The following is a 23,997-nucleotide window of genomic DNA, read 5'->3' as shown; positions in this document are numbered from 1 at the left end:
AGGTATATGTCAGGAGCAGGAAGGGTAAGGCGAGGCAGACCAAGGCAAGGTAAGGTCAGGCAAAGCAAGATGAGACAAGTGTAAGGTAAGGTAAGGTCAGGGTCAGGTCAAGTAAACAAAAGAGACACGAGAGCACAGAACGCGGGTGGCAGGGGGCAGGCATGATTGGACTGTTTTTATTTGGGGCTGGGACAATCGGATTTTGTTTTGTTTTGGAGCCACGTAATTTAGCGGAGGAACTAGACCAGCTCTAGGCCGCAGCCACTTGTCACTCAGTGGTTGAGCTCGGGGTGACACCGCTTGTTGTGCTCTCCACTTGGGCTGTTTCATTGGGAGCTGACCTCCCGGGCAGCCAAAAACAGGTAATCTTGGGTAAACAGACCGCAAAAAGCAATAAGAGAAATAAGAATAATACGTACCGTTCACGGGCAAGGTCGACCTCGGGATAGCGGTTCTCTTGCACGGGGTAGCGGTTCTCTTGCACGCGTTCGTCGACAACGGTAAAGCTGTCAGCTCCGCGGCGTTCGGGACGTTCTGAGCGACGTTCGAAGTGAAGATCGACTTCTTCCTTTCCGTAGACTCTGGGGTCGGGGAGAGGGGCAGAGGTTCGAGTATCTTCCCGTTCGACGTGCGAAGTGCGATCGAGTTGGACTTCTCCCTCTACTCTCTCGGCGGCAAGAGTAGTCTCAGGAACAGCGTCACTCCGGTACGACGACGGGAAGACACTGAAGGGGATGGGGACGCGGGCGTCAAAGTCCAGGTTGGCTGTCCTTTAGGCGTCTTTTCTCGAATCTCTTCCGAACTGTTAAATAACAACTCGGAAGATGAGACAAGAAAAGACTTTTTCCGGGGGAAGTCTTTCTCGTGAAGAGAGTGATAGAAGTACAAGATAGATCTGTGATAGATCTATGCCTGACTGCTGATGCGGAGAATTCCTGGGGTAGGAATGTGAGATAAGCTTAACAAAGCTGGGAATGGGAGATGAAGTAGAAGAGGAAGTAAGAAGAAGAGGAGAAAGAGGAACTCGAGGGACGAGAGGGATCAGCTTTAAGATTGCAGCGCTCGTTGTTGTTGTTACGCGTTTGTTTACCGCGCCAAACCGCTTTCGGGGTCCAGCCTTCTTGATTTCCTTGACGACTCTGTACCAGACTTGCTCTCCCCTCAGATCAGAACATCTTAATCTGCCTTTTGCATTGTGATTCAATTGATTCTCCGAGGTACGAGCCATATTCTGGCAAGCTTGTGAACATTCCCAATACTAACCCCATCTCTCCGTTACAGTACGTACGTCCTCACCGGTCTCCATCGAGGCAGCTCTGCAGCACCACCCCAGCACTCAATCAAATTCTCACAATCAGAATGCCAATTGCTAATAATATTCCACCCTCGACCAGCGAACTAGGCGCCTTATCACATGCAGGAGCCAGGATCACAGAGAGTTCAGATGGTGTGGCCGTCCCCCAATGAGCTGCCCCAATCTCGTCATCTTACAGCTCCCCTCACAGCCACATCACACATCACCATGGCAACAAGTCAACAGCTCCCGGGTCTTATCGGGCCTTTTAGCGCTGACTCCGCTGAACTGCACAAGATCGACACCGGCGAATGCGATGCGCCAATCGCCCACGGAGTCGAGCCCAACCTCGCCATTTCACCGTCGGTTGATGCTACCCCAAGCACCAAGGAAGGTGGAAGACCCAGCCGGGCCCCGTAATCTGCCCGTTATTTTAGACCTCATGCTGAAACCACTTTTTAAGACTCATCAGATCGAACTGCGGTTCGGGCAAGAGTCTAACCTCGTGGTTTGCCATTATTGGAGATCTGCTGGGGAATTGAGTATGAGTCGAAATCGAAGACCAGCTTTCGTTTCCTTCGCCCCCCTCCTGCCTCACCTCGCGGCTCCACCGTGAGGAATGCACGGTCTTCTTGAGCTCAGCTATGATTGCATACGATTCAGTTTCACATCTGCCGGTAAATGCGACGGACGCTGGTCGGCGGTCACTGGTGAGACGTTCACCTAGGGCCGAACTGCAATTACCAAGCTGCCCAACCTTTTCCTTCCCCTCTCCTCGTTCAGCCCAGCCACAGAATTGAGCCTGGGCCTATCGCCCTACCAAGCTTGGCCTGAGCAACCGGAGCCCAGGCAGCCGAGTATCAATACTCGGAAGCGAACAACAACAGAATAGTGCCTGGCTTGCTTCCAATGTAGGTCGGCTTACTTAGTAGCATTGTGGAGTCGACCCAATCCATCCATCGATCGGACTGTGGGCTGTTGTGGGCTCGTGGAGGCAAGCTCCGTCGCCGTCCCGAGGTTGTTGCACCGCCAACATTCAGTCTCCAGAGCTCCCCCGGCGAGCCACCCGCCAGCCGCCTCACTTCTCCAGGGTATCAACAAGAACAAGGAACAAGGAATGGGTACATCCGCAGTGGGTTCCTCGATGCTTCACACTCACACCGAACATATGGGCCTTGCGAGTATTATCGACATCATGAGATTGTCTTGCATGCGCTTCGTAGACGCTTACGAAGCCGCTCGCTCTCCAAAAATATTTTGGACTGGCTTCAGTGATAGATGTCAACCAGCAACATCTACATACATTGGGAGCCTCTTCCAGCTCAATTCAACTTGCAATTGGACACGTAGGATAATAATGGAGTAATCGAGCCAGTAGATCTGTCACCGTTGAATCGAGTTGACATCGAGCCTAGCCAGCGCCGTACCTGCTCTGATCTGAGAACAACTTTGGACATCCAAAATAACATCTTCATCAACGGTCCACAAACAGGCAGATGATCTATAACTGATCAGTCCATCATCGGGTAACAACAACATTCGTGTACCGTCATAGTTTCTTCCAGCGCAATTCAATGTGCGTTTGCATACAGAATACAGAGAAGGTAAATACCTATAGAGCAGCATAGCAAGTGAACAGACATCATGCCATGAAACCCAGGTCGATTTGATCTCGTACCTCAACTACTACGAGAATCATTTTAGCTATACAAAACAACATCAGCTCTCCCTTACTCCTTGGCTGCAGAATACTGTTAAGAGACAAGACAAGCGATTAATCATCAAATCACCTCGTCTAATATTACACAATTCTAGATCCCTTGCTTCCAATCAGATACTCTCGTTGAGAAGAAACAAATGAACCAAGAACTCTAAGAAGTCAATCTCCAAATTATCTCTTATATTACATACACAACAGTACATTATCTAGCTATCTAGCTATAAGATAGACTGAATATCCAATACATTATAATAAAATAAAATAATAATGCAAACCACCCAGAATCCAAAGTCCCAATAGCGGTCGGTCATTTTTCATATATAACATAAATGGGCCTTTATCAGCTAGGCCACGGGCAATCTCTCGATATTCATCGAAGAGAAGAAGCCCACCAAACGAGGGTATCAATAATTTTCACAAGATGATAGTGGTGAAGAGAAAGTAAAAGTAGATGTCACAAGTCGGTCTCAGTCACAGGCACGGATTAAGAGTAATCGGTAATCAGTAACGGGTCGGTTGAAAAAATAAATGGTAATAAGTATTGCTGTCGCGGACAGCAGCTGGCTCGGACAAATTGATTATGTGTCAAGTAGTCAGATCATAAATGGTAGTGGTGGTGTCAATGTAGATATGTCAATGCGAAAATGCAGCAGATATTAAAAGGCATATATCTGGTGAAATAGATGTAAAGAAATAAAGCGAGAGGTAGGTGATGATATCAGATCAGGTCGTGAATATGGCGATGGATTGGATGACGCGATGCATTCGGAGGTCATTCATTATGGGCGATGCGATCACTTGCCAATGCCGAATGCCTTCTTCAGTCGCGAAAATCGCTTCTTGCGGCCGCCTCCTTCAAGGCCCACTTCGGCAGCGCGGTGGCCGGATGACGGTTCGTCCTGCGACGGCTGCGAGTCGGTTAGCGTAGGGGTAGCTTTATTGCCATTGACCGCATTCCCATTCGGCGTCGAGGGTCTTGCGGGCTGTGTTGACGCGGATGGTGAAGAGGTCGATCCGATGCCAGAGTCAACGGCATCAGACCGTTCAGAGCCGAGGGGCCAAGCACTATCGCCAGAAGGCGACTTCTTGTGGAGAGACTTCTTCAGAAGCCTGGACGGGCTTCCCACAGATTTGGTGTTGCCATTCGCGACCTGCGGGCTTTGGGGCGTCTCCGAGTACTCTGGAATCGCCCCATTTGAGAGCAAGTCAGACTTTTCACGTTGAGGCTTTCCACGTTGAGGGGCCGGCTTCGACTTCTTCAAGCTCAGGCGATTGAGGATATTGGGCTTGCGAGATGATCCAGATGGGCCTCTGAGAAGCTCCTCCAGTTCATGCTCGGTCATGCCACGAGACTTGGCCACTGCTGCCAGCGCAGGGTCACGAACAGTCGGGGGCTTGGGCTGGGATTGACGAAGGGTGGTCCTGGGTGCAGAGCTTGGACGCCTTTCACCATCAGAGCTATCTTCCAGCTCGGTCGAGTCGCCATCGTAGGCATCTTTCCGACGAGGAATGCCGCGAACAGGACGCATGTCGTTGTCACTCATACTCCTTGTCGGACGGTGCATTGGGCGCTGAAGTCTGCGACCCTGAACGCCATCATCCGAGTCAGAGTCAGAGTCGGGGAACCGAGAGGCGAATCCTCCATTGGCTCCCCTCGCGGGTCTTCCTTTCTGGGCCGCCTTTTGCGATTTCCCCGTGGAAAAGAAAGATGGCTTTTCCTTCTTCGAGTTGCCACGAAGAGTCGTACGCATAGTGCCGGCACCCAAACCAGTGGGAAGCGGAGGAGGGTCGATGGGGGCCGGAATTCTGTTCGGATCAGCGGGAACAGAGCTGCTCTGTTGACCTCGAAGGGTGTGACGCATGCCCATTCCTCCTCGACTGTTTCGGCGGACTCGTCTGAAACTGCTCTCCGAGTCACTTCCGTTCGACAGCTGACGGCGGTGGCTCGGAGCACCCACGCCATTCACCTGATCAGCATCTGGGCTGCGCACTTCCTTTCGCTTGATGGGCACCGAAGTTTCAGGGCGTTGCTGGGATTTGCTGCGCTGCGCATGAGCACCAGGAGAATCAACCTGGCTGTAGCGAGTGTCAACCTCCTTGGGATCATCGTCACGAGCTTGAGCAATCGCATACACCTCAACCGGGACGGTCGACGAACGAGCAATTCCAGTCTGGGGAGTTGCCTTGTCTTCAGTTCGCGGCGGGGAGATGGTCGAGACTGGAAGAGGTTCGATGAATGAGGGCGAAGTGGACGTCGAGGGCTTAGAGTCTTCGAGAGGAGTCTCCACGCGAGCAATCTGACAGGTCTCTGGGATCTCAGTCGCGTTGAGTTCCTGATCGGCGTGACGTGTTTCACCCTGTGACGTTGAGGTGATAGCTTGACCAGGCGGTGACTGCTCTGGTTCATTTTCAACAATAGCGTTGATAGATCCAAACCCATCGCCGTCCAAATCCTCATCCAGGTCCTCTTCTGCGTCACTGTACACACTCGAGCTGGAATCATTTCCATTATCGGATTCTCCATATGACCTCCTCTTGCCCTTCTTCTGGGTTGAGCCTTCGGTTTCCTCCACACTCTGCCTGGGGTACTCCTCAGGACTATCCCATTCGTCAAGGCTTGCTCGTCCCTTCTCAGGATCAGGAGTCGCTGGTTGAAGCGTGATGTCAGGCATTTGCGGAAGAGGGAACTCGCTCAAAGGAAGGTTTTGGTCGGATGGAACCTCAGGCAAGGGTGAAAGCTGCGTCTTGTGGAAGTATGCAGGTTCCGAGTCGGACTCAAGCATCGGACTAGCTTCCTCTTGCGTTCCTGCATCATCCCTTGCAGCTGCAACAGTGGGCTCGGCGGGCAATGCATCAGCCGGTGCCTGCTTTTGCTCGTCCTTGTCCGACGCACGCGAGATAATGCTGTTAATGGCATGACCATTAGGGAAATCGTCGTCCGACTCGGATGCCGAATCATCATCGTTCTCATCTGGCTGGGTAGGTGTCTCCGGCTTGGCTCCATCCTTGTTGGGTCGAACACTTCCGAACGAGGGGAGAGCAGCACGAGGTTTGAGGATCCCGTCAAATTCATCTGTGTCCTTGGCGCGTGGAGGAGATGTCTTCCTTTTATGGAGACCAAACCAACTGGTTTTCGACTTGGACTTTCCAGGAGGCGATGCTGGGAGCGTATCATCTGGGGAAGTTGGGGGACTCGCGGCAACACCAACAATTTCGGCCTCATCGTCGAAACTGACCTTTGCAGACTTCTTACGGTTGCCTGGTCTCACACCGTCATCGGAAGCAACAGATGTTGCGTCCGAAATTTCGCTTAGAGGCGGACCAGGGCGTAAGATGCCGGAAAGTCTGCCGTCGGGTGACAAGGAGCTAGTTCTGTTCTTCATGGCAGACTTGGCGGGGGAGAGTGACCGGGGAGGTGGCTGGTGGATTTCATTGCCCGCTACAGTGAGTTGGCTAGGGAAATGAGCCGCCCTCACAGGACTACTTGACTGCCGCAGTGCTGGCTGAGAAACCTCGTCCGCATTCATCACAAGGTTGGCCAGCGGCGAAGACTTGGCCTGTGGTGGACTAACCGGGGGCGTCCGTACAATCTTTTCGGAAACTGGAGGTGTCGAGGGCCTTGGAGGTTCTTCAACGGGCAACTCCTTGGTCAAAGGCCGATTCTCCTGCTCCTTCACAGGTATTGGCTGAGGTTGCTCCTTGACAGGCGCTGGCTTCGGTTCTTTCTTTGCAGGCACTGTTTGGGTTTGTTTCTTGACAGGCGCAGGCTGAGGTTGTTCCGTCACAGCTATCGACTTGGGACGTTCCTTGACTGTTTGCTCTTCTGCAAGCGGAGAAGGCTTCTTGACCGGAGCCCGCGACTTCACATCCACTGGGCCTGGACTCCGGCTGGGCGACCGCTCGACAACGAATTGCTCACGGCGGCGGGCCGGACGAGGAGAGACCTTTTCTGGCTCGGGTTCATCGTTGCGAGGCGTGATAACAGCCTGAGCGGCTGCAAGCGCCGAACGGGCACCTGCCGCTGAGCTTCCGCCCTTGGAAGTTTGTGATTGCTGTCGCGCAGCCCTGGTGTGGTTAAAATGAGCGCTCGAGCGCTTGTTGAGCGAAGCCGCCGCGCCAGATGCCGCTTCGGAACGATCGGAGAATCCAGCAGGAATTGTCGGCGAGTTGGTTCGGGAATGCATAGGGTAGGAGAAATTAATGGAATTCCTGCTTTCGGATCTCTGGTGCAATGGCGATGATGGCACAACGTCAGGGCTGCCGATCATTCGCGGGCTACCCGGCGCATTCACTGGCGATATGACGCTCCTCGCTTTGTCGGGTCTCGATCTATCGGGGGTCTGTATCCGAGGACTTGGCGACCATGTGCTAGGACCCAAGCTGACCGACCGCCGACTCTGTGTCTTGCGCCCAGAAAACTCCGGCGGTATTGATGGAAGGGGCGGGACAACAGCGGGGGTGGACATCGTCGACATCGTGGAGTAGCTCGAGGTTGGCCGACTGGGCGATTGATCCCGAAACGTCCGAGCGCTCATCGAGGCAGAACTATTAACCCGTCGCAGCCCATTTCTGCTAGAAGGACGAAGCGTTGGCGAGCCGACCGGTTGTGAGGAAATGGACGATTGCCGCTGGAGCATCCGCCTTGTCTGGACATTTTCAACAGGGGTCGGGGTGGGCGTTAGACTGCGGAGAGCGGCGGCGGCAGCGGCGGAGGAGAGGCTATTAGATGGAGAATGCGACTGAGCGAACGCACGGGTCGCGGCGGATTGCGCATTTTGCGAGCTTGGGGTCGAAAGCTGGTGCTGATGCTGTACAGCGGTCGGTCAGCGTTTGTCAGGCAACAATGGATCCGGCCCCAATCGGGAGCACGCGAATTAGCAAAGGGACAAATTGAGCACATACGCGATGTTGGGAGTTGCTCCTCTTTTTACGGAACATGGCTCAGCGGGCGTCTGCTTCGAGCGGACGCGATAGAAAGCAGACGGGGGAAGATTGGGACAATTGGATCTCTCTCGAGTCGGTGGACCGATCGCCCGGTAATGAATGAATTAGCGCGGAAAAGGCGGAGGTGGCCCCGGGGGCAGTAGTAGTAGGGAAAGCGAACGCGGACGCGAGAGCGAAGGTGAAAGGGAGAAAGGGAAGAAGGGACAAGGGAGGAGAGAGAGAGGGAGAGAATGAAGCGTATGAGAGAGGGTAGCGAGAGATGACGATGGTGGTGAGGGGGACAGAAGCAAATAAAAAGAGATGAAGAAGAAAGAAACTAGAGATAGAGAACCAAGAAGCGAAGAAAAAAGGACGATCGATGACGATGATTCCCATGGCATCGTGTCTCGACAACCCGTGAGGACTGAGGATGCTGTGGATGTCCAGCGCCCGTGAGAGCCACTCAACGCCCAAGTGAGGCACACACTAAACCGGAACAGGCATTCATGACGTCATGCCACCACCACAGCCACAGATCGGCGCCGCACCAGAACCACCTTCCCCCTGGGTGTTCATTTCATCTCAGATCCTCGTCCGCCGTGCCTTTTGCGCCCAGATCGTGCTATTTCCATTTGCCAATCTATTTTGATCCAACTAAAGCTTGAGCGTTGAGCTCCAGTTCTGGCCTTGCGTCGACTGCTCTTTGATCTTAGGGCTGTCTATATATATATGCTCCGTTGCTCCCTTAACCTCTACTTAATCTCCGATCTACAAACAAACACAAATAGATCAGAAATGTCGAAGCCTAGATCTCCTGCGTCGCCCCTGGCATAGCTGCAGGAGGGATACCACACGTTCATGCCATAAAGCATACCATACTCCTTTTCTCCTGTAGAGCCCCAGGGGTCTTTGATGCCCTCGGATATGGGCGGCTAATTTTCTAACATCTGTGGCCAGGGGCTACTCATACTTACACTGATACGGACCCAGCAAATCTTCAATCGAGAGTCACGAGTCACGATAGGCGCTAATGCGTGGACCCGCCGTTCTCCCCCTTACATAGCTCGTTGAGGATTTTGAAGTCTGCGGACAGTAGATGACGCGAGCTCCGGAGGAGCTTCAACGACATATACTGCTTTTGTTGATGGGCTGGTTGATTGCTGAATCTCCCTGTTCTAGCTACCTGGCTAGAAGACCTTTTCAATGTTATGTAGCGGCCACAGACTATACAGGTTCGCAACCATGAAATCAAGCCGGCATCAAGAGCCCAAATTATATATTGGTCAGCCCAATTGACCACCGACAGCCAACACCATACCCTGCCAAACAACATTCAACTCAACACACCCAGGACAGCTTTGCCTCTATACCCGCCGAGTAAAGACACCTCACTGGCCTGACCTTTGATTTCGCCGGGATATACCATTACCCAGTCCCGGTTTCATCGCTAGCTCGATAACATGACGGGAGCGGCAAAGGCAACCCGACAAGAAGAACCGTCCCATAAGAGGCCTGGACGCGACGCTACAAAGCACGATGTCTGACTTTGCACGGGAGTCTGTACCGAGCTTTCATTAGAGCATGGGGCAAATACCTACCTAGAAGTCCATTTAACCTTGTCGGATACGAGAAATAGAGTTTGAGCATACCCTAAGTATCTTTCGAGAGCGACGTCAATGGCGTCTCACATTTGGTTTCGCGCATCGGACAAGAGTACGGTCAATGCTTCGATGCTTCGCGACAGAGAACGAAACTAGACCCGGGGAGGGGGGGAATGTAGCTTAGCCAGATGAAGGACCGGTAGGCGAGCTGTCAGCGAGCTGTCAGCGAGCTTCCATAGGACGTACCCATAGGTAAGGTACATAATACCTACTCAATCAGTCACAGCCAAGGAATGAACGACAACCTAAGCACCGTTTTGTAGTTCATTGTACCAGCTATGGGTGTGTAAATGAGATATCGCAACTCGAGGGGAGGTGTATCTTCTAAATGTCACCTAGGAAGGAAGGGGCGCCCATCGCACCTGCCTCGCGGGTGCAAAGAGACAAACCACCACACGAGGAAGGCGCGACTGTGAATATTCCCCAGGTAGGAAAAAGCAGACCTCTGTCGCACCTGCCATTTAAGACGGAGAATAGATATCGCAACTAGGGGAAGGCACGACTATGATAATTACCAACCTAAGAAAGAGCAACCATCACACCTGCTATTTGAGAAGGACGTGCAAGCTGAGGAAGGTGCGACTGGCAAAGCGGCTTGGGCAGGAAGGAACTACCACCATACCTGCCTCATTGATGGTATAGCCCGGGTCATCTATAAGGTAAGGAAGGCACGAGGGGACCTCGATGACGTCCGCGCTTTCCTGTTCAGCGTGATGAACGAAACCGGAGATAGGCTACATAGTCTCGGAAACCAGCAACAGGGCTGTTATACACTAAAGAGCTAAGCAAACGGACGAGATGAATTATCATTATCAGATTGAGCGAACAAAGCGCAGTAAGGTATCCGGCATAAAACGTATATACAGTCCAGGTTAATCAGACCGGCCTGTCTTCAGCTCAGGTGGTATGGTATAGAATCTCCCCAACGCCAAATTGAATCGAGGTAGTGGTGAGGGTGGAAAGAGGAAGATGTAGTTCATTTTGATCGTCGTCAATTGCGGGGAGTTTATGGCGCTGTCAGGTCGACCAGTCGTGCGGGACAGCAATTTGTGATGTAGGTGGCGGTGGATGAAGATATAGATGTGGTGTATGTTTAGAGATAGTCTATGCCATCAAAAGACCGTAGGCGATTGTCAGAAACGTCGGTACCACTGTTGAGAGGAACGCGGGGACAGTAACAATATCAGCACCGCCTGTGTTTAATGACGACGTGGTGAACATGGTCTCGAAGGAGATGTGGCTCGAGTTGAAGCAGTTCGACTTGTTGACTTCGGCAACGTCTTCGGGCTCGGCGAAGGTGATATCCGCACACTACAAGATAAGTTAGATACCATGACATAGAGGACGAGGGAAAAAACACTGAATTAGACCTACGTTGTACAGAGCCGCACCGTGTTGAGCAAGCTCAACGACCTGAATCGTCGCATTGTCCCCCGGGCTGACCTCAATACCAGCAGGTAGCTTAACTTGAGGAAGGCAGATTGTACCGGGGTAAGGGTCATTATCTGGACCGACGATTTCGAACGGCGTAATCATGGGATGGCTCATATTCGGAGGTACGGTCCCCAGTCCCAAGTTGATATAAATCTGCGCACGGGAGTGGCCTGGGAACCAGCCGGGTTGAAGGGATACTGCGCCACCCTCGACGGGCCATTTCGTTCGGTTCGTGGAAGTGGGCATACCGCCACCTGATAGCATTCACGTTAGCAGATGAATAGGTTTTGTTGGGTTGGTGACCGAGACATACAAGGATATATCCACTGCATTCCATAGGGATAGACTATGCTATCATTGTCGCTGTTCCAAGCAGCACCGAGGCCATCAAAGTCCTCGACTGTCCCCGTTGTGTGCAAGTTGTTTCCTCTGTATCCAGGATAGACAATAACGGTGTGAGCTTCTACCAGCCCCATGCAGAGCATGGCAGCGGCGAGCCATTGTGACGGCGACGTTGAGAGTTTCATGTTGAGACGAAGACTGCCTGGCAGCGAGTGCCCGAGTACAGCAGTCGGAGTATCTTCTCAGAGATCAAAAGCCTTCCAAACCAGACTCAGCTCGACGACCAAGTCAGCCTGCCTAAAAATAACCAGACAGATACAAGAAGGATCACTCGTTTCGAAGAGTACAGATCATCTCGAGGCGAAACAAACTTCGCGCAACGCAGACGAGAGAAGAACAGGACCCAAGACAGCCGCTGAGACAGACTGGGCTGGCGGCGCTTTTAGAGGCAGCAGGTGCCCATTGTCTGACGGCCCTCATGGCCAGGCTGTAGCGGGGGCTGCAGTGGGCAGTGGACGAGTAAGAGGGCAGATCACGATGTGACGGGGCCTGCAGGCGCCGACAGGGGGGCCTTGGATTCGAAGAGGAGGTTTGCTTGATTGATGTTTGGCGAACGGAGGGAAGGGCCAGTGGCAGTGAGCGTTGGGGAGAGAAGGCAGATTGAGGGAAAGATTGGCCAGAGCGAGAGAGTCCAAGCAGGCCAGGATGCAGCCGAGTCACTCTGGATGCACGTTGCACTGCTGCCATTGGTGGACGGCACAACCTCGAAGCGCCTTAATCGGAGACTAGAGCGACGGGGGGAGATCAGCACGGCGCTTACAGAGGGTTTGCTACTGGATGCTGAGGATGTTCTGAATTATCAATTGCTGTATTGCATGAAAAAAGAAGACAGACTATTGAGATAGAGCATAGCATACTTACTTTGGCATGGAAAGTGAGACCGGGAGGACCATCCATGGCTAGCCGCCGTCCCCACAGTGTCTCGAGCTTATCACAACCAAGCACAACTTCTCTGCTTCCAAGTCTCCAGTTCATTGCTACACTATCACTCTCAGCATGCATCCACTGCATTCAAGCACGCTCTAACGCTCTCCTCAATCTCGCCACACCTTCAATCCCACCGTTCCTACCTATCCCCTCCTCTAAGCGCCGACAACCACAATGCCCCACACCCGCCGCAAAAAACCATCCCACCAGAACAAACGCCTCACAATCACAGACGACTCCGGCTGGTCGCACGTCACAACAACCGGCAATGCACGCCGAATAAACCGCAAGCCGAGCGCGAAGTCAAACGTAACTCCGAATTCGAATCAGGACAATAGCGCCGAGGATCCCGACCTTGAACCGGCGCTCCTCGAGCCCCTCCTCCCCGCCGAAGCACCGCCGAAGACTACACTTCCTGCACTTCAGCGACAACTTGCGCTATATAGGGATAGATGGGAAGAATCGGTGACTTGGCAGTGTGTTATTGAGGGGTTGAAGCGGGGAGTGTCAGCATTATCACTCAGGTTGGCGCGTTCGCGTGCGGCTTCGCTGTCGCAGCAGCTATCGGAGCTGCAATTGAAGGATAGATCTGAGGGCCAAGGCAACAAGGAAGATATATTGGATGATGGAACTGGTGACGAGGACGTAGTAACGGATACAGATGACTCGGATGTGTCAATCGTCTGCGTTGGCCTCGGAAGCCCGAGTGGTTTCTTGCGTGGGGGATGGGTCGACCGTCGCCAGGTCTCAATGTACCAGCTCGCTGTGCTGGTGAGCGTTATGGAGTGGGTTGGTGAGTTCTTTCCCTATTATAACCATGGCCTGCTACGCTTTCAATTTCTAACAACCATCATACTTCTAGGTAAAAACACCCCATCCCAGTCCTCAGGCATCAAAACCTTCGCCCAAGACCCCGTCTTCAACACTCACGACGAATCCCTCCTCGCATCTCTCAACATTAGCGTCCTAAAGCACCCTTCGGCCTTCACACATATAAACAAGAAAACCATCCTCTTTGCACCTGGCGCAGAGCGACGTCACCTCGAGATCCTGCTCAGACACGACCCGGCCATCATTATCGGTGGGCCATTGGAGGACATTGAGTCTACTGTTGTCAAGGGGTGGATGGAGAAGAGGGAGGAACTTAAGTTGAAAGAGTTTGAGGAATTGGAGACCGCGTTCTGGGGAATGAGCGTCTATTTCCCGCGTGCGGAAGAGGTAGACGGTGAGAAAGAAGAGGGTTGAGCCATCGCGCTCACTAGACAGCGTGCGCGCTCACAACCAGAGATCACAAAGCGGTAGTGATCACCGCATCTCGACGAGGGAAGGCAGAGGGACCAAGTGTTTACCTACCCTAGCCTGCCCTCATTTTAGGGCTAAGGTCCAGCTATGTCACTTCTGACTTTACATCGGGCGGCAATTATAAACGGGGCAATGAGCCTCAAGCGCAGTGTGCGGTGTCGTTTGCGGGATTACAAATGTAGTGGCAAAGAATCAAGCTGCTCATGCCTATAAGTACAAGATAAAACCGGCCAGCGCCAACTGAAACCTCAAAAGCAGTTTTATTCGAGATGTCACGGATATAGGATATGGACATGGATACGATAAGACAGAGCAAAACGCCAAACAGGAGAGGAAGCACGCCCAGATAAAACAACAAGAGCAGCGATCTCGATTTCCATCTCAATCTCGATCTCGAAACCAGGTCATCAAACATTTGTACGTTAGATAGATAGACATAGACAATCATGTATAGAGAAAAAGGAAATAGAGATAGATCATACACAGATATAGATATAGAAAACGCCTAGATATCCACCCATTCGATGTAATCATGAGAGGGCATCACCTATCCGTATTCCATATCAAGGAAACAACCAAGGAAACAACCCAGCAAACGACGTGAGAGGAGAGGTGAGGAGAGTGAGGTGAGAGACGGAGAGAATGAAGGCTGACACATGATGCTCACGAAGCAGTCCACTCCTTCCCACCACAGTCCGGAATCTCAATGCCAGGCTTGAGATTCCGTCCTGGGTCCATAAGACCCCATTTATCTTCCCACTGCATGTCGCCCTCGTTGAACTGGACTTTCCATGGTTCGTCGAAGGCTTCGAACCTACACACTCCCATTAGTATCGATCACACTGTAGGGCAGAGAGAATATAAAATGTATATAAAGGGGGCAACGTACCAGAAATACTCCGTCCCATTCTCCATAGCCTGGCAGACCCAATCCTTCATAAACTGGTTCATCTGCTTGACGCCCGCCACAGCACCAGACGTATCATCGTTGCAGTTTGCGCCATCGCCGCAGTCGTTTCCGCCGCCAGAGGGCCAGCCCACTTCGGCAATGATATTGCCCTTGTTTGTCCCCTGTGTTAGCGGGGCGTTGTGGTTGTCCCAGAAACTCCATGTCCATGCCGCAGCTTTGTCGACTTCGACGCCGCCGAAGAACGGGTGGACGTTTGACATGACGACGTCCGTGGCGTCTGCGAGGGTCTCGTCCCAGTTGTCGCCGAGGTCGGAGGTTGCGATCTTGATGTCGATGTTGTGTGCGGAGAAGTGGTCGCGGACGTCGTCCATGTAGCTGATTAGGTTACGGCGTGCTTCGTTGACTGTATCGCCTGCGCGGTAGAGGGCTTCGTTGCCGATGATGGCGCCCTTGAAGATGGAGTGGTCGGCGCGGTTGTCGAGGATGTCGTAGAGCTGGGAGAGCTGGCGGTCGTTGGTGGATGTGTTGGTGTCAATCCAGACGCCTAGCCAGAGTTTCATGTCGGTTAATTCGAGGCGATCGATGGCGTGCAGAACCATTTCGGTCTGGTTGCAGTCTGTGCCATAGAGGCGGACGGTGTTGGTTAGTTGCGATAGGACGGCAATGTCCCGGGTTACGTTGTTCTGCGAGGGTGGCCACTTGTCGCACTCGGGGTGTTGGACGCCCCAGGGTGTGTAGTCCACGCCTGGGAACACCTTGTGTAACCCTTCCATGGCCATGAGGGACTTGATCTCTTCAGAGTTCTTGTCGAGGTCACCGTTTGTTTCTTCGTCATCGTCTGCAGACACTCCTGACTCGGACTTGGCCTCTGATCTCCTGTTACCTAGCGTACCACCGACAGCACCACCAACGATGGCTCCGGCAACGATGAAAGCGAGGATACCACCGATGATCCATCCACGTTTTCGGCTTCCAACAGAGGGCCTGGGCTTAGTATAGTGAGTCGCCTTCTCGACGGAGGGCAAGCTTCCACTCCCCGCAGCCCCAGGAACCGGACCGTAAGAAACATCAGCAGCCTTTTTACCTCCAAATATTCCTCCGAGAAGACCCCCGCCTGCACCACCAGCGGCCGCTGCACCAGCTGCATTCCGTTTCGACGACGGGGCCGCAGCGAAACCATCATCTCCATCGTCAAGAATCTCGTCAGGGTTAATAGGATAATCATGGGCGCTATATACCGAATGTCGCTGATACGGCCAGTTCGCACTCTGATAAGGCGACCCATTATCAAAGAAGCTATGTCTCGAGGCACCCGGCGGCGTCATACTCCCAATAGGCGCAGCCGCAGCCCCCAGCGCCGCATTCGACCCGATAGTTTCGTGAGACTCGCTCGGCGGCGCAGGCACATACGGGTTATCCGCGCCGGTGGTGTGGTAGCCTCGCTCAGCGGGGATATAGCCGAGCGGAGCATCTGTTTCCCTAATAGCGTCAACGCCACTCTGACGGTCATGGGTGTTGGCAACGCCAAGGGCGATACCGCTTATACCGCCGCCTACGGCCGCGGGGCCCAAATTGTCCATACCCGGCGTTGCGGTCGACCGCGTCCGCATGCTCTCCGTGTGTGTTAGCCCGTTGCCTCCGTTGCCCCAATTTTGTTGGCTGTTCTCTGGCACCGATGAGAGGCTCCGATCGGTTTGCGTACGGCCGCCGTACCCGTGCAAGCGGTGTTGAGAGGGGACTGGCGGGATGTCCCCGTAATGGTCGTTGCCGGCCATATTGTGCCCTTGTGCTTCGTTGCGGGGGTAATTGGCAGTTGGCACCGGTCACTGAGGGACGACCGGCTGCGTCCGAGGTAAGTTGTGGTTGTTATCCTATCCGGATGCGGGGATTCTTCGAAGATACGGTTGATATTTCTCGATCGGAAGGTTGATGAATCAGACGAAGGAAGCAAAATTGATGAACGAGGACGAGAGAATTGATCCGAGACGCTGCAAGATTATCTGAAAGCTGGGCAAAAATTAGAAACACACTGCGACCATCTGAAACGTCAAAGGTTCAGCAACCCACCAGAGACGTTTGAACCACGGGACGGCGAAGCAAGAGCGAAGAAAGGTTTGCAGGTACTCAGGCACAGGCACAGAGCAGAAAGTTAGGTTCAGGGATGATAAGACGGCGTGGCAATATATGGAAGTGAGATGCAGATATATTGAATGAAAAGCACGAAGGAAGCAGCGAGCGCCCAGACGGGGTTCCGGTAGACCTGAAGCACTAGAGCCGATCAGGCGATGGGCGAGGGTGGCGGCGAACTCATGAACTGGATAGATAGATACAGAGAAGTGAAGAGGAAGAAGTGAAAGATGGATAGGAAGAAAGCTGGAAGAACCAAGACGGGAACCAGCCCAGCCAGATCAATCCTTCGAGTCCCCAGCCGACCGTTAGTGGGTTGCTGCAAGCATCTCAAGAACTCTCACAGACTGTTGATGCTGGATCGACCATCGTAGTGGAGGCTGTGTCCCCGACAACCAGCGGAGGCGTATGAACCCTGTAAGACCCTGTAAGATCTAGCATGTTTTGCAGGCCCTAGACCCTGTTTTCCCTGTTTTGCTGTAACCGTACTGTATTGCTGGCCCGGGGTTGTCCCGCTATAAATAGGCGCGCTATTCCCTCTTCGGCCACCACACTCTTCCCGCTGCCGCAAACGTGAACTGAGAGAGTGAGACATACATTGCTCTTCTACTATAAGACGCGCGTCCCGAATCTCTAAACTATAAATCGACTGCCATGTGACGGTTTTGGCTGTTTTTTATTCCTGACCGAGACATCCCGCATTCCATGTTGCCTATCGCTTCTAGAAGCTTAGCATGAGGGTCTAGAAGCCTGTGCTGCAACTGGCTTACGATGTTTCAGTGAGGGGGAGTGGGCTGCACATGACAAAAATATGTTCTTATTAGTCCTGATAGTCAGGCGTCGAGGGAGAACTTGAATCTAAAAACTGACATTCGGAGCATTAAAGAACATTAAATGTGAATCAGTGGCGCGCTATGAAGGGCATATTTAGAAGATAAACAAGAAAACAGTGTCCAAAATCCGTGTAAAGTGTCAGGCGACCAGAGAAAAAAAAAAAAACAATTGACAGCAGCATACGGACAAGAATACATCTGACAGAAAGACAGGTCGTAAATCGTCAAACGCTGAGTTCCATCGCTCTTCCTCAGTCGCTGTCCGGTCCATTCCCATCCCTATATCCAGTCCCAAGCCGTATCGCGTAATCATCAGTCGTCCATATACATCGTCAAGAAGTCAATGCTGATAACCATAAATCAGTGGCCTGAGAGGTCTGGGCTCAATCCAACAAATCCATCAAAAGTTCCATAGAATGTAAACCCAACAGGTCCATCACGCTTTCAGCCGTGCGGTATTCAGCCGCTCTGTCTATTATCATACATACCAGCCAGGAGCGTGACATGATCAATGGGCAGCTGAAGAATAGAAGAAGAATAGAGAGATAAAAAACGGAGAACACCCATCAAACAATTCTGAAACATCGCGTTAAAGGGGCAAGGCCGGCGAGATACTCTTTTCTCTAGGGCTCGACTTCCTCAGCTTCAAGCTGGGATGCGGAACCTCCAAGTCCGCCGTCACGAGATGAAGATGTATTCCGCCTCCGTCGCTCGAGAAATCGGCGTTTTCCAGCCCGGGTCTCGAAATGTGATGGGATCGATCCTTCCTCCTGACCGGCGGCTAGCATCGTGCTGCGCATCTTGTTCCTATAGGCGTCCACTGGGGTCATAGTCAATGTGCGTCTAATGTGATTTCCATCGGACTTTTTGGGTAGGGTTTGTCCTGGGTGGGAGTGAGGAAAGGTACTCACGAGACCGCTGAAGAAATAGCATTCGACCGGCGAACACTCTGCTCTGGCTCCAGCTCATACGATAACCCAAGTCATTCAACAACACCTCCTTCCTGTGTCGGCGCCTAGAGATCCTGGGAACAGAGATCTCCATGTCGTCATCGGGAGACGGAGCCGGCACCATGACCCTTCCTAGGGTAGCTCCCTCCTCATCGTCATCACCGTCGTTGGTTTCATTCTCATCTCTTATAAACCGGTTGCCAGGAGGGACATGGCCACGAGGGCTCTTCATCTGCACGGGAAAGTAGGTGCGCGGATAGACAGAGTTAGACATGCGGTATGAGTCTGGGATCTCGTCCATATCGACCTGATCAAGCATAACCTTGACACGAACACGGCATGACCGCTGAGTATCATCGACAAGAATGAACTTGCGGCGTTTTCCCTCTGGCAGCGTTCCGAAGAGATCATCTTTGCTTGGGTCGTGCTCGTCTTCCTCGTCCACTTCTTCAATGCGGTTAGATGTGGAAGTTGCGACAGCCGAGTGGCGTCCAAAGTACCCGAGTCCACCATCCCGGATCAAAGGTGGGATGGATGGGCCGCGGTTTCCGGCGGCTGAGTTGGCAGGGAGCGGGAAGGTAGGATAGCCGTGGAAGACTTGGGCGGTGCGAATGTCCGTTGGCGAGTGTCCCCCGGACGAAGGCGCGGGCGGGAGCGGGCGATGGGCACCACTTGCAAACTCGGTGGGACCTACAGAGCAAGGCAACATTGAAATTAGCCTACACAGTATTGCATGTGGCGTGTCATGGAAGGATAGAGGTGAAAGGGTGATGGAAACGTAAGTGTGATCATATAACAAAGAACATGTCGGAGGATATGGGGTATAGAGTATAGGACCAAGGAAACGCCAGCCAGAGACACCAGACAAAGTAAAAGTACAAAGATATCCATCAACAGAATGTGACATAACAACAGACCCAAAGCGTTCCACGAATTCTATGCGTGGAGAAAAGCGAAGAAAGGAAACAAGATAGAAAGCAAGCATAAGCAAGATAAACATGAACTCATACATCAGGGCTTTATGGTGATATTAACGAGAAAGGGAAGCATGCTATACGTGACGGAACATACCGCTGACTTCCTCGGGGCCCGGATGTCCGTCAGGCTGGGCGTGGTGGTGATGTAGCTGGGGCGGCCCCATAGTAGCGAGAGGTCCAAGAGGCGGCCGCTGGCCGACTGGCGTAAGACTAGAGCTTGGGACCCCCGGGGGAACGGTAGCTGTAGGTGTCATATGGGGAGGTGGCGGTGCGGGAATACCAGTTCGTCGGTTTATTTTCGCCATTCGTCTAACCCGCCTGCTTCGCAGTCGAGGGTCCTGGTTGCTGTTTCTCCAGCTGTCAACAGCTCTTTGAATAAGTCCGCGCTTCCCTCGCAGTGCAGGATTGAGGTCTGCTAGTGCCCAGCCGACGGCATTGCACTCAGTCTCGTAAACGAGACGGTTACCTCTATACTGATCCTTGTTGCAGCATGCTCGGGGGTAAACGCAATTTTCCGTCTTAAATTCTTGAGTTAGCGTGTCGACGTTGACTGATTCGACATCGCATCGGATAGTGTATTCCATCTTCACGCGGTCTCGAGAATACTCAAAGGCAATCCACTGGACCCCGTTACTATCTTGCCGTACTACCAGTGGGGTTGTTGCAGGAATTGGACCTGGTGCTGCACTGGAGGCTGCCCCAAGATTTGGACTCTGATGGTTTGCACCGCTTGGTGGAAGAGGCGCAGCGGCAGCAGAATGTGGTGGGTTCAAGAGAGCCCTCTGAGGAGGTGTTCCCTGCTGAACTGTAGCGGTAGTAGGACTAGCCAAGGCGGCATTTGGTGGCTGGGATGACTGATGCGGTAACTGGGATGTGCTTGTCTGATGCGGCATCATCAACGACTGGGTAGTGAGAGGGTGCTGTTGAGGGGAGGGGTGTGCTCCATATGGAGAAGGCTGCACAGGATTTATGGCAGATAAAGCCTGCTGATAGCCATATATTGTGGACGTCATTTGGGGAGATTGCGTATAGAGACTCCTATTGTGTTGTTCGTGCGTCTGGGAAGCCACTGAAGCAGGTGAGTTTGACTGGGGAGTATGGTAAATGGGTGGATAGGGCCGATGCATTTGCGTGGTTGCCATGATCTCTTGAGGACCTAGAGCAGAATAAGTCGATGCCGAGATTGACCAGCACTTGAAGCAGATTGGGGCCTTTGGGGAATGAACATGAAGTGGCCAATATGCTACCAGGGCTTGAGGACTGTAAGACAGATTCACTTACCGCTCGAAGGGTATTGGCCCGGTCCGCTCGCCGTGGTGTAAGACGAATGCGGCGTATAATAGGTTTGCTCTTGAGCTTGTGGGCCGTACTGGTGTTGATGATGCAGGACCCCGTTTCCTAATGTATGAGGACCATATGATCCAGGAGAGATAGTTGTACTAGGTTGGTGCGGCGACTCAGGTTGCTTCGTTTTCTGAGAAAGACTTGTTGAGCCGGGGAGTTGAAGGTGTGAGTTCTGAACGCCTTGATGGCCAGAAATTGGATGTTGTCGAAACTGGAGTTATTTCCACTGGTCAGTAATGTCCTATATGTAGATCTAACAAGCTGCAGGACAAGAAATCTGCATTGCTGCGACAGCCACATGACAGTGGCTGCCAACCTCCGGAGATATGCCATCAATAGCGGGCTAGCATGAAGGGACCTTGGATGTCCGAAATATTCCTCTCGACGCTCTATAGTTCGATCATTGGGTGGCAATCTCCAGGTCGAAGATCAAATAAAGTCAGAATGATCGCTGTTGTCCCGACACCTTTTCAACATGGCGATCCTCTCATCGAGCAATGAAACCAAAGGTCGGAGTTCTTTGAGGAACTGCAGTCACACCAAGTGTGACCGCGTGAGTCAACCTGCCGTTGTAACAGCAGTGGCTCCAGATGTCCTTTTGTGGTTGCTGAGGTTGCACACATCCTGTCTCGCGACACCTTTGATTGCAAAGCTTGCGGGACACTGCCCACGTCAACCGGTGACTCGCACAAAGCTGTCTTCCGCGAAACGGCGAGTTTTAGACCACAAGAAAGGGTGATTCAAGGCCCAGCGAGTGGAATGCGGGTACTTGGAGCCTCAATTTGGACGGGGACTGATGCACCAACATGGCCAGGGTCGAGTCGCGTGTATCAAAGCTTAACACATTGATATCTGTTTACTGCAGATCGCCGTTTCCTGTCAAGCACCAGCGAGAGACTGCCATTGTTGACGCCTATACGCGCCCCAGGCAAGAACTTGATGGGTTCCAGGTCGCTCCCGGTACCAACCACGTGAACCGAGCCAGGATGTCCTTGGATGAAGTCGAACTCTCGAGGCGGATAAAGTAGGAAAATTAAGAAAAGAACAGCAAGGGGAAAAAAAAGCAACTTACAGGGTTTTCAAGAGGTTCGTCCTTGTATTTTGTTGTGGGTGAATGGGCAAGGTCATTCGGGACAATGCCAGTCATGACTGACCTCAATCGGCCGCGTATCTCGAAGGATTCGAGGATCTCGTCGTCTCGGGAGGCTCATTCCATGCGAACTGTATAAGGAATAAAACTCAGCAAGACTGGGGACAAGATTCCCTGAGCAGGAGGCAAGGAAGAATGGAAGAAGAATAACACAGGAAGACAAGGTTGAAAGCAGTTGGAGCTTGGGGAAAAGAGTAGAGAGCAAATAGCAGTGGCCAAGTCGGTAGCGGCCCTGGACTGGTGGACTGGACAGGACAGGACAGACAGCAACGACTGGGGGAGAGGAAGTAGTGAAGATGGATGGGCCTTGTTAAACGGTGCGCTGCGAGTGTGTGGAGGGTCCAGGGTCGTTATTTAGCTGCGCCGGAGACCCATCGTGGTGGCAGAGGCAGCCTTGCCTCAAAGGGTAAAGGCACGATCCACGGAGAGAAAACAAGAGGACACAAAAAAAATAAAAGAGAAAAATAAAAAAGGGACAAAAAAATAAAAAAACCAGAATGGGCAGTGGTGTTGGAAGGGCAGAGGTAGAGCCAGTAGTGACCAGCGACCACAGACCAGTCAAGACGACAGACCAGAGATTCAGCGAGTGGTGGGGATATCAAGATGAGCTTGTTACTAGCGGGAAGGTGGTGTAATATTGACCAGGGTTAATGATGCAGGACGCAGGAGAACGACGCGAATGTGACAGCTACTCAGCCATGATTTGCAGTCTGCAATCTGCATCGAGAACGGCTGAAGATGTTGAAGAGTCAAGACAAGACCAACCTGCGACTGACTGCCAGTAAGCGCACGACAGGCGCGTATGCTGTTGTTGGACACCTGCTCTTTCTCGAACAGGACGGGCGTGTGAAAGGGCTAAGATTGCTGACTGCAGAGAGAGATTAAAGGAAGAAAAAGAAAAGAAGAAGAAAGCCAGCCGCAGGTCAAGACAAAGAAATGGAGCCGCGAGCGATCTTAAATGACAGAACACTTGGAGAGGAGAGAGGAGGGAGAGAAGTCGAAAGAAGTCGAGACTGGCAGCAAAGCCGGGGTACTTTGTGTGTACTTTAGCTAGTGGGTTCGTTTCGAGTCGAGACGCTGGAGACCAGATATCTACTTAGTAGTTTATGTCGAGGAAATGCTGATATTATCGGCCACAAGACGGACGAACTAAACCACTAACTTGTAACTAATCAAAACGGATTTCTAAGAATAATAATACAGGGTAGTATGCGCGGCAGGCATGCAGCTAGGTAACTGCTAACTGCTCACCAGAGGCAGTGTGCCGAAGACTAGTATACATGATGATGATAATAATCATAATTCTTTACCCTTTGGACAGCAGCACTGACACCTGACATCCACTCTTGAGGCTGTTGACATCCACTATCACTGTCAAAGACCTCGTTGGATCCACCCATCTGCCTTTTACCTTTAGACGGGGATGACCTTGCATAGGCGAGGTCAACAGTCAGGTACCGGCCACTAGTGTTACGTTCTCACGAGCGTTATCCCGGCCCCGAGGATGAAGAAGAAGAAGAAGAAGAAGAAGGAGAAGAGGATGAAGTGGAACAAGAACAAGAAGAGACTGGTGTTCTCATCCTGTAATAAAACAGAGATTCAGTGAGAACAGCAGTGTAATCTTCGTACTCGGCTGTAACGTCATCCGTCGCCCATCACTTCAATCCCCCCATAGCTTTTTCTTTTTCCACTTTTCTCGACCTTTCTTCTCCTGCCAGTCTGCCTTCTGCTGCCCGCTGTTAGCTCAAAGTCAATCCGCAAAATAACCAGACTCTCCTCGATCTTGTCACAGCGCCGTACGGGAATCAGCCGATCTGACTTGCTGTCCGTCAGCCTTGTTCCCACCGGCCCAGACGCCAAACCCACTCCTCCCGAAGCCCGCTGCCAAATCACAGCGTCCACTGCACAGGCCCAGAATGCCAGCTCCATCGAGTGCCAGGTCCCTCGAATCAGCAATTGGTGCGAATGAGATGACGATGCCACCCTCCCCCGTCGCCATTCTGCCCATCCCCCCTTGGCCACATCTTGGAATTAACTCGAAAC

At 52.4% G+C, this 23,997-nt stretch overlaps 7 protein-coding genes across 7 annotated transcripts; 2 read left to right on the top strand and 5 right to left on the bottom strand.

Annotated features, from left to right (window-relative positions):
- The first annotated feature begins 1,004 nt into the window (after nt 1-1,004).
- BDV14DRAFT_179722 (uncharacterized protein) lies at nt 1,005-2,618 on the top strand. The gene has a single exon (XM_073769799.1). The coding sequence runs from the start codon at nt 1,464-1,466 to the stop codon at nt 1,908-1,910; it is 447 nt and encodes a 148-aa protein (XP_073624778.1). The 5' UTR covers nt 1,005-1,463; the 3' UTR covers nt 1,911-2,618.
- A 466-nt stretch (nt 2,619-3,084) lies between these two features.
- Nucleotides 3,085-8,455, bottom strand: BDV14DRAFT_115249 (uncharacterized protein). Its single transcript, XM_073765760.1, has 2 exons — nt 7,917-8,455; nt 3,085-7,822 (listed from the first exon to the last, which is right to left on the bottom strand). Exons 1-2 carry the CDS (start codon nt 7,950-7,952, stop codon nt 3,809-3,811), a joined length of 4,050 nt encoding a protein of 1,349 aa, XP_073624776.1. The 5' UTR covers nt 7,953-8,455; the 3' UTR covers nt 3,085-3,808.
- BDV14DRAFT_115252 (uncharacterized protein) lies at nt 7,913-8,455 on the bottom strand. Its single transcript, XM_073765761.1, has one exon. It carries the CDS (start codon nt 8,331-8,333, stop codon nt 7,956-7,958), a length of 378 nt encoding a protein of 125 aa, XP_073624777.1. The 5' UTR covers nt 8,334-8,455; the 3' UTR covers nt 7,913-7,955.
- A 1,611-nt stretch (nt 8,456-10,066) lies between these two features.
- Nucleotides 10,067-11,799, bottom strand: BDV14DRAFT_179719 (copper acquisition factor BIM1-like domain-containing protein). The gene is made up of 3 exons (XM_073769798.1): nt 11,346-11,799; nt 10,973-11,286; nt 10,067-10,909 (listed from the first exon to the last, which is right to left on the bottom strand). The coding sequence occupies exons 1-3, from the start codon at nt 11,557-11,559 to the stop codon at nt 10,703-10,705; spliced, it is 735 nt and encodes a 244-aa protein (XP_073624775.1). The 5' UTR covers nt 11,560-11,799; the 3' UTR covers nt 10,067-10,702.
- A 458-nt stretch (nt 11,800-12,257) lies between these two features.
- BDV14DRAFT_115185 (SRR1 family protein) lies at nt 12,258-13,704 on the top strand. The gene is made up of 2 exons (XM_073765759.1): nt 12,258-13,154; nt 13,224-13,704. The coding sequence occupies exons 1-2, from the start codon at nt 12,536-12,538 to the stop codon at nt 13,604-13,606; spliced, it is 1,002 nt and encodes a 333-aa protein (XP_073624774.1). The 5' UTR covers nt 12,258-12,535; the 3' UTR covers nt 13,607-13,704.
- A 622-nt stretch (nt 13,705-14,326) lies between these two features.
- bgt3 (putative cell wall glucanase) lies at nt 14,327-16,348 on the bottom strand (the record flags this gene model as incomplete). Its single annotated transcript, XM_073771576.1, has 2 exons — nt 14,327-14,477; nt 14,553-16,348. The coding sequence occupies 2 exons, from the start codon at nt 16,346-16,348 to the stop codon at nt 14,327-14,329; spliced, it is 1,947 nt and encodes a 648-aa protein (XP_073624773.1).
- Nucleotides 16,349-18,156: 1,808 nt separating this feature from the next.
- On the bottom strand, nt 18,157-21,951 carry BDV14DRAFT_192008 (uncharacterized protein; the record flags this gene model as incomplete). Its single annotated transcript, XM_073771575.1, has 5 exons — nt 18,157-18,353; nt 18,445-19,173; nt 19,555-20,616; nt 20,742-21,015; nt 21,877-21,951. 5 exons carry the CDS (start codon nt 21,949-21,951, stop codon nt 18,157-18,159), a joined length of 2,337 nt encoding a protein of 778 aa, XP_073624772.1.
- Between the last annotated feature and the right edge of the window lie 2,046 nt (nt 21,952-23,997).

Source organism: Aspergillus stella-maris (assembly GCF_047715825.1).
Source record: "Aspergillus stella-maris strain CBS 113639 unplaced genomic scaffold BDV14scaffold_59, whole genome shotgun sequence".
Lineage (NCBI taxonomy): Eukaryota > Fungi > Ascomycota > Eurotiomycetes > Eurotiales > Aspergillaceae > Aspergillus > Aspergillus stella-maris.
Note: the sequence above shows the minus strand (reverse complement) of the source record. Positions and strands in the feature narration are given on the sequence as shown.

What these genes read in the sequence shown, in the direction of transcription:
- BDV14DRAFT_179719 (XM_073769798.1), bottom strand. Translation starts at nt 11,559, where the DNA reads ATGAAACTCTCAACGTCGCCGTCACAATGGCTCGCCGCTGCCATGCTC. An exon ending in AATGCAGTGGATATATCCTT is followed by an intron (nt 11,287 to 11,345) that starts GTATGTCTCGGT and finishes GAATGCTATCAG; the next exon opens with GTGGCGGTATGCCCACTTCC. An exon ending in ACGGTGCGGCTCTGTACAAC is followed by an intron (nt 10,910 to 10,972) that starts GTAGGTCTAATT and finishes CTTATCTTGTAG; the next exon opens with TGTGCGGATATCACCTTCGC.
- BDV14DRAFT_115252 (XM_073765761.1), bottom strand. Translation starts at nt 8,333, where the DNA reads ATGGGAATCATCGTCATCGATCGTCCTTTTTTCTTCGCTTCTTGGTTC.
- BDV14DRAFT_179722 (XM_073769799.1), top strand. Translation starts at nt 1,464, where the DNA reads ATGAGCTGCCCCAATCTCGTCATCTTACAGCTCCCCTCACAGCCACAT.
- BDV14DRAFT_115185 (XM_073765759.1), top strand. Translation starts at nt 12,536, where the DNA reads ATGCCCCACACCCGCCGCAAAAAACCATCCCACCAGAACAAACGCCTC. An exon ending in GAGCGTTATGGAGTGGGTTG is followed by an intron (nt 13,155 to 13,223) that starts GTGAGTTCTTTC and finishes TCATACTTCTAG; the next exon opens with GTAAAAACACCCCATCCCAG.
- BDV14DRAFT_115249 (XM_073765760.1), bottom strand. Translation starts at nt 7,952, where the DNA reads ATGTTCCGTAAAAAGAGGAGCAACTCCCAACATCGC. An exon ending in GGAGCAACTCCCAACATCGC is followed by an intron (nt 7,823 to 7,916) that starts GTATGTGCTCAA and finishes ACCGCTGTACAG; the next exon opens with CATCAGCACCAGCTTTCGAC.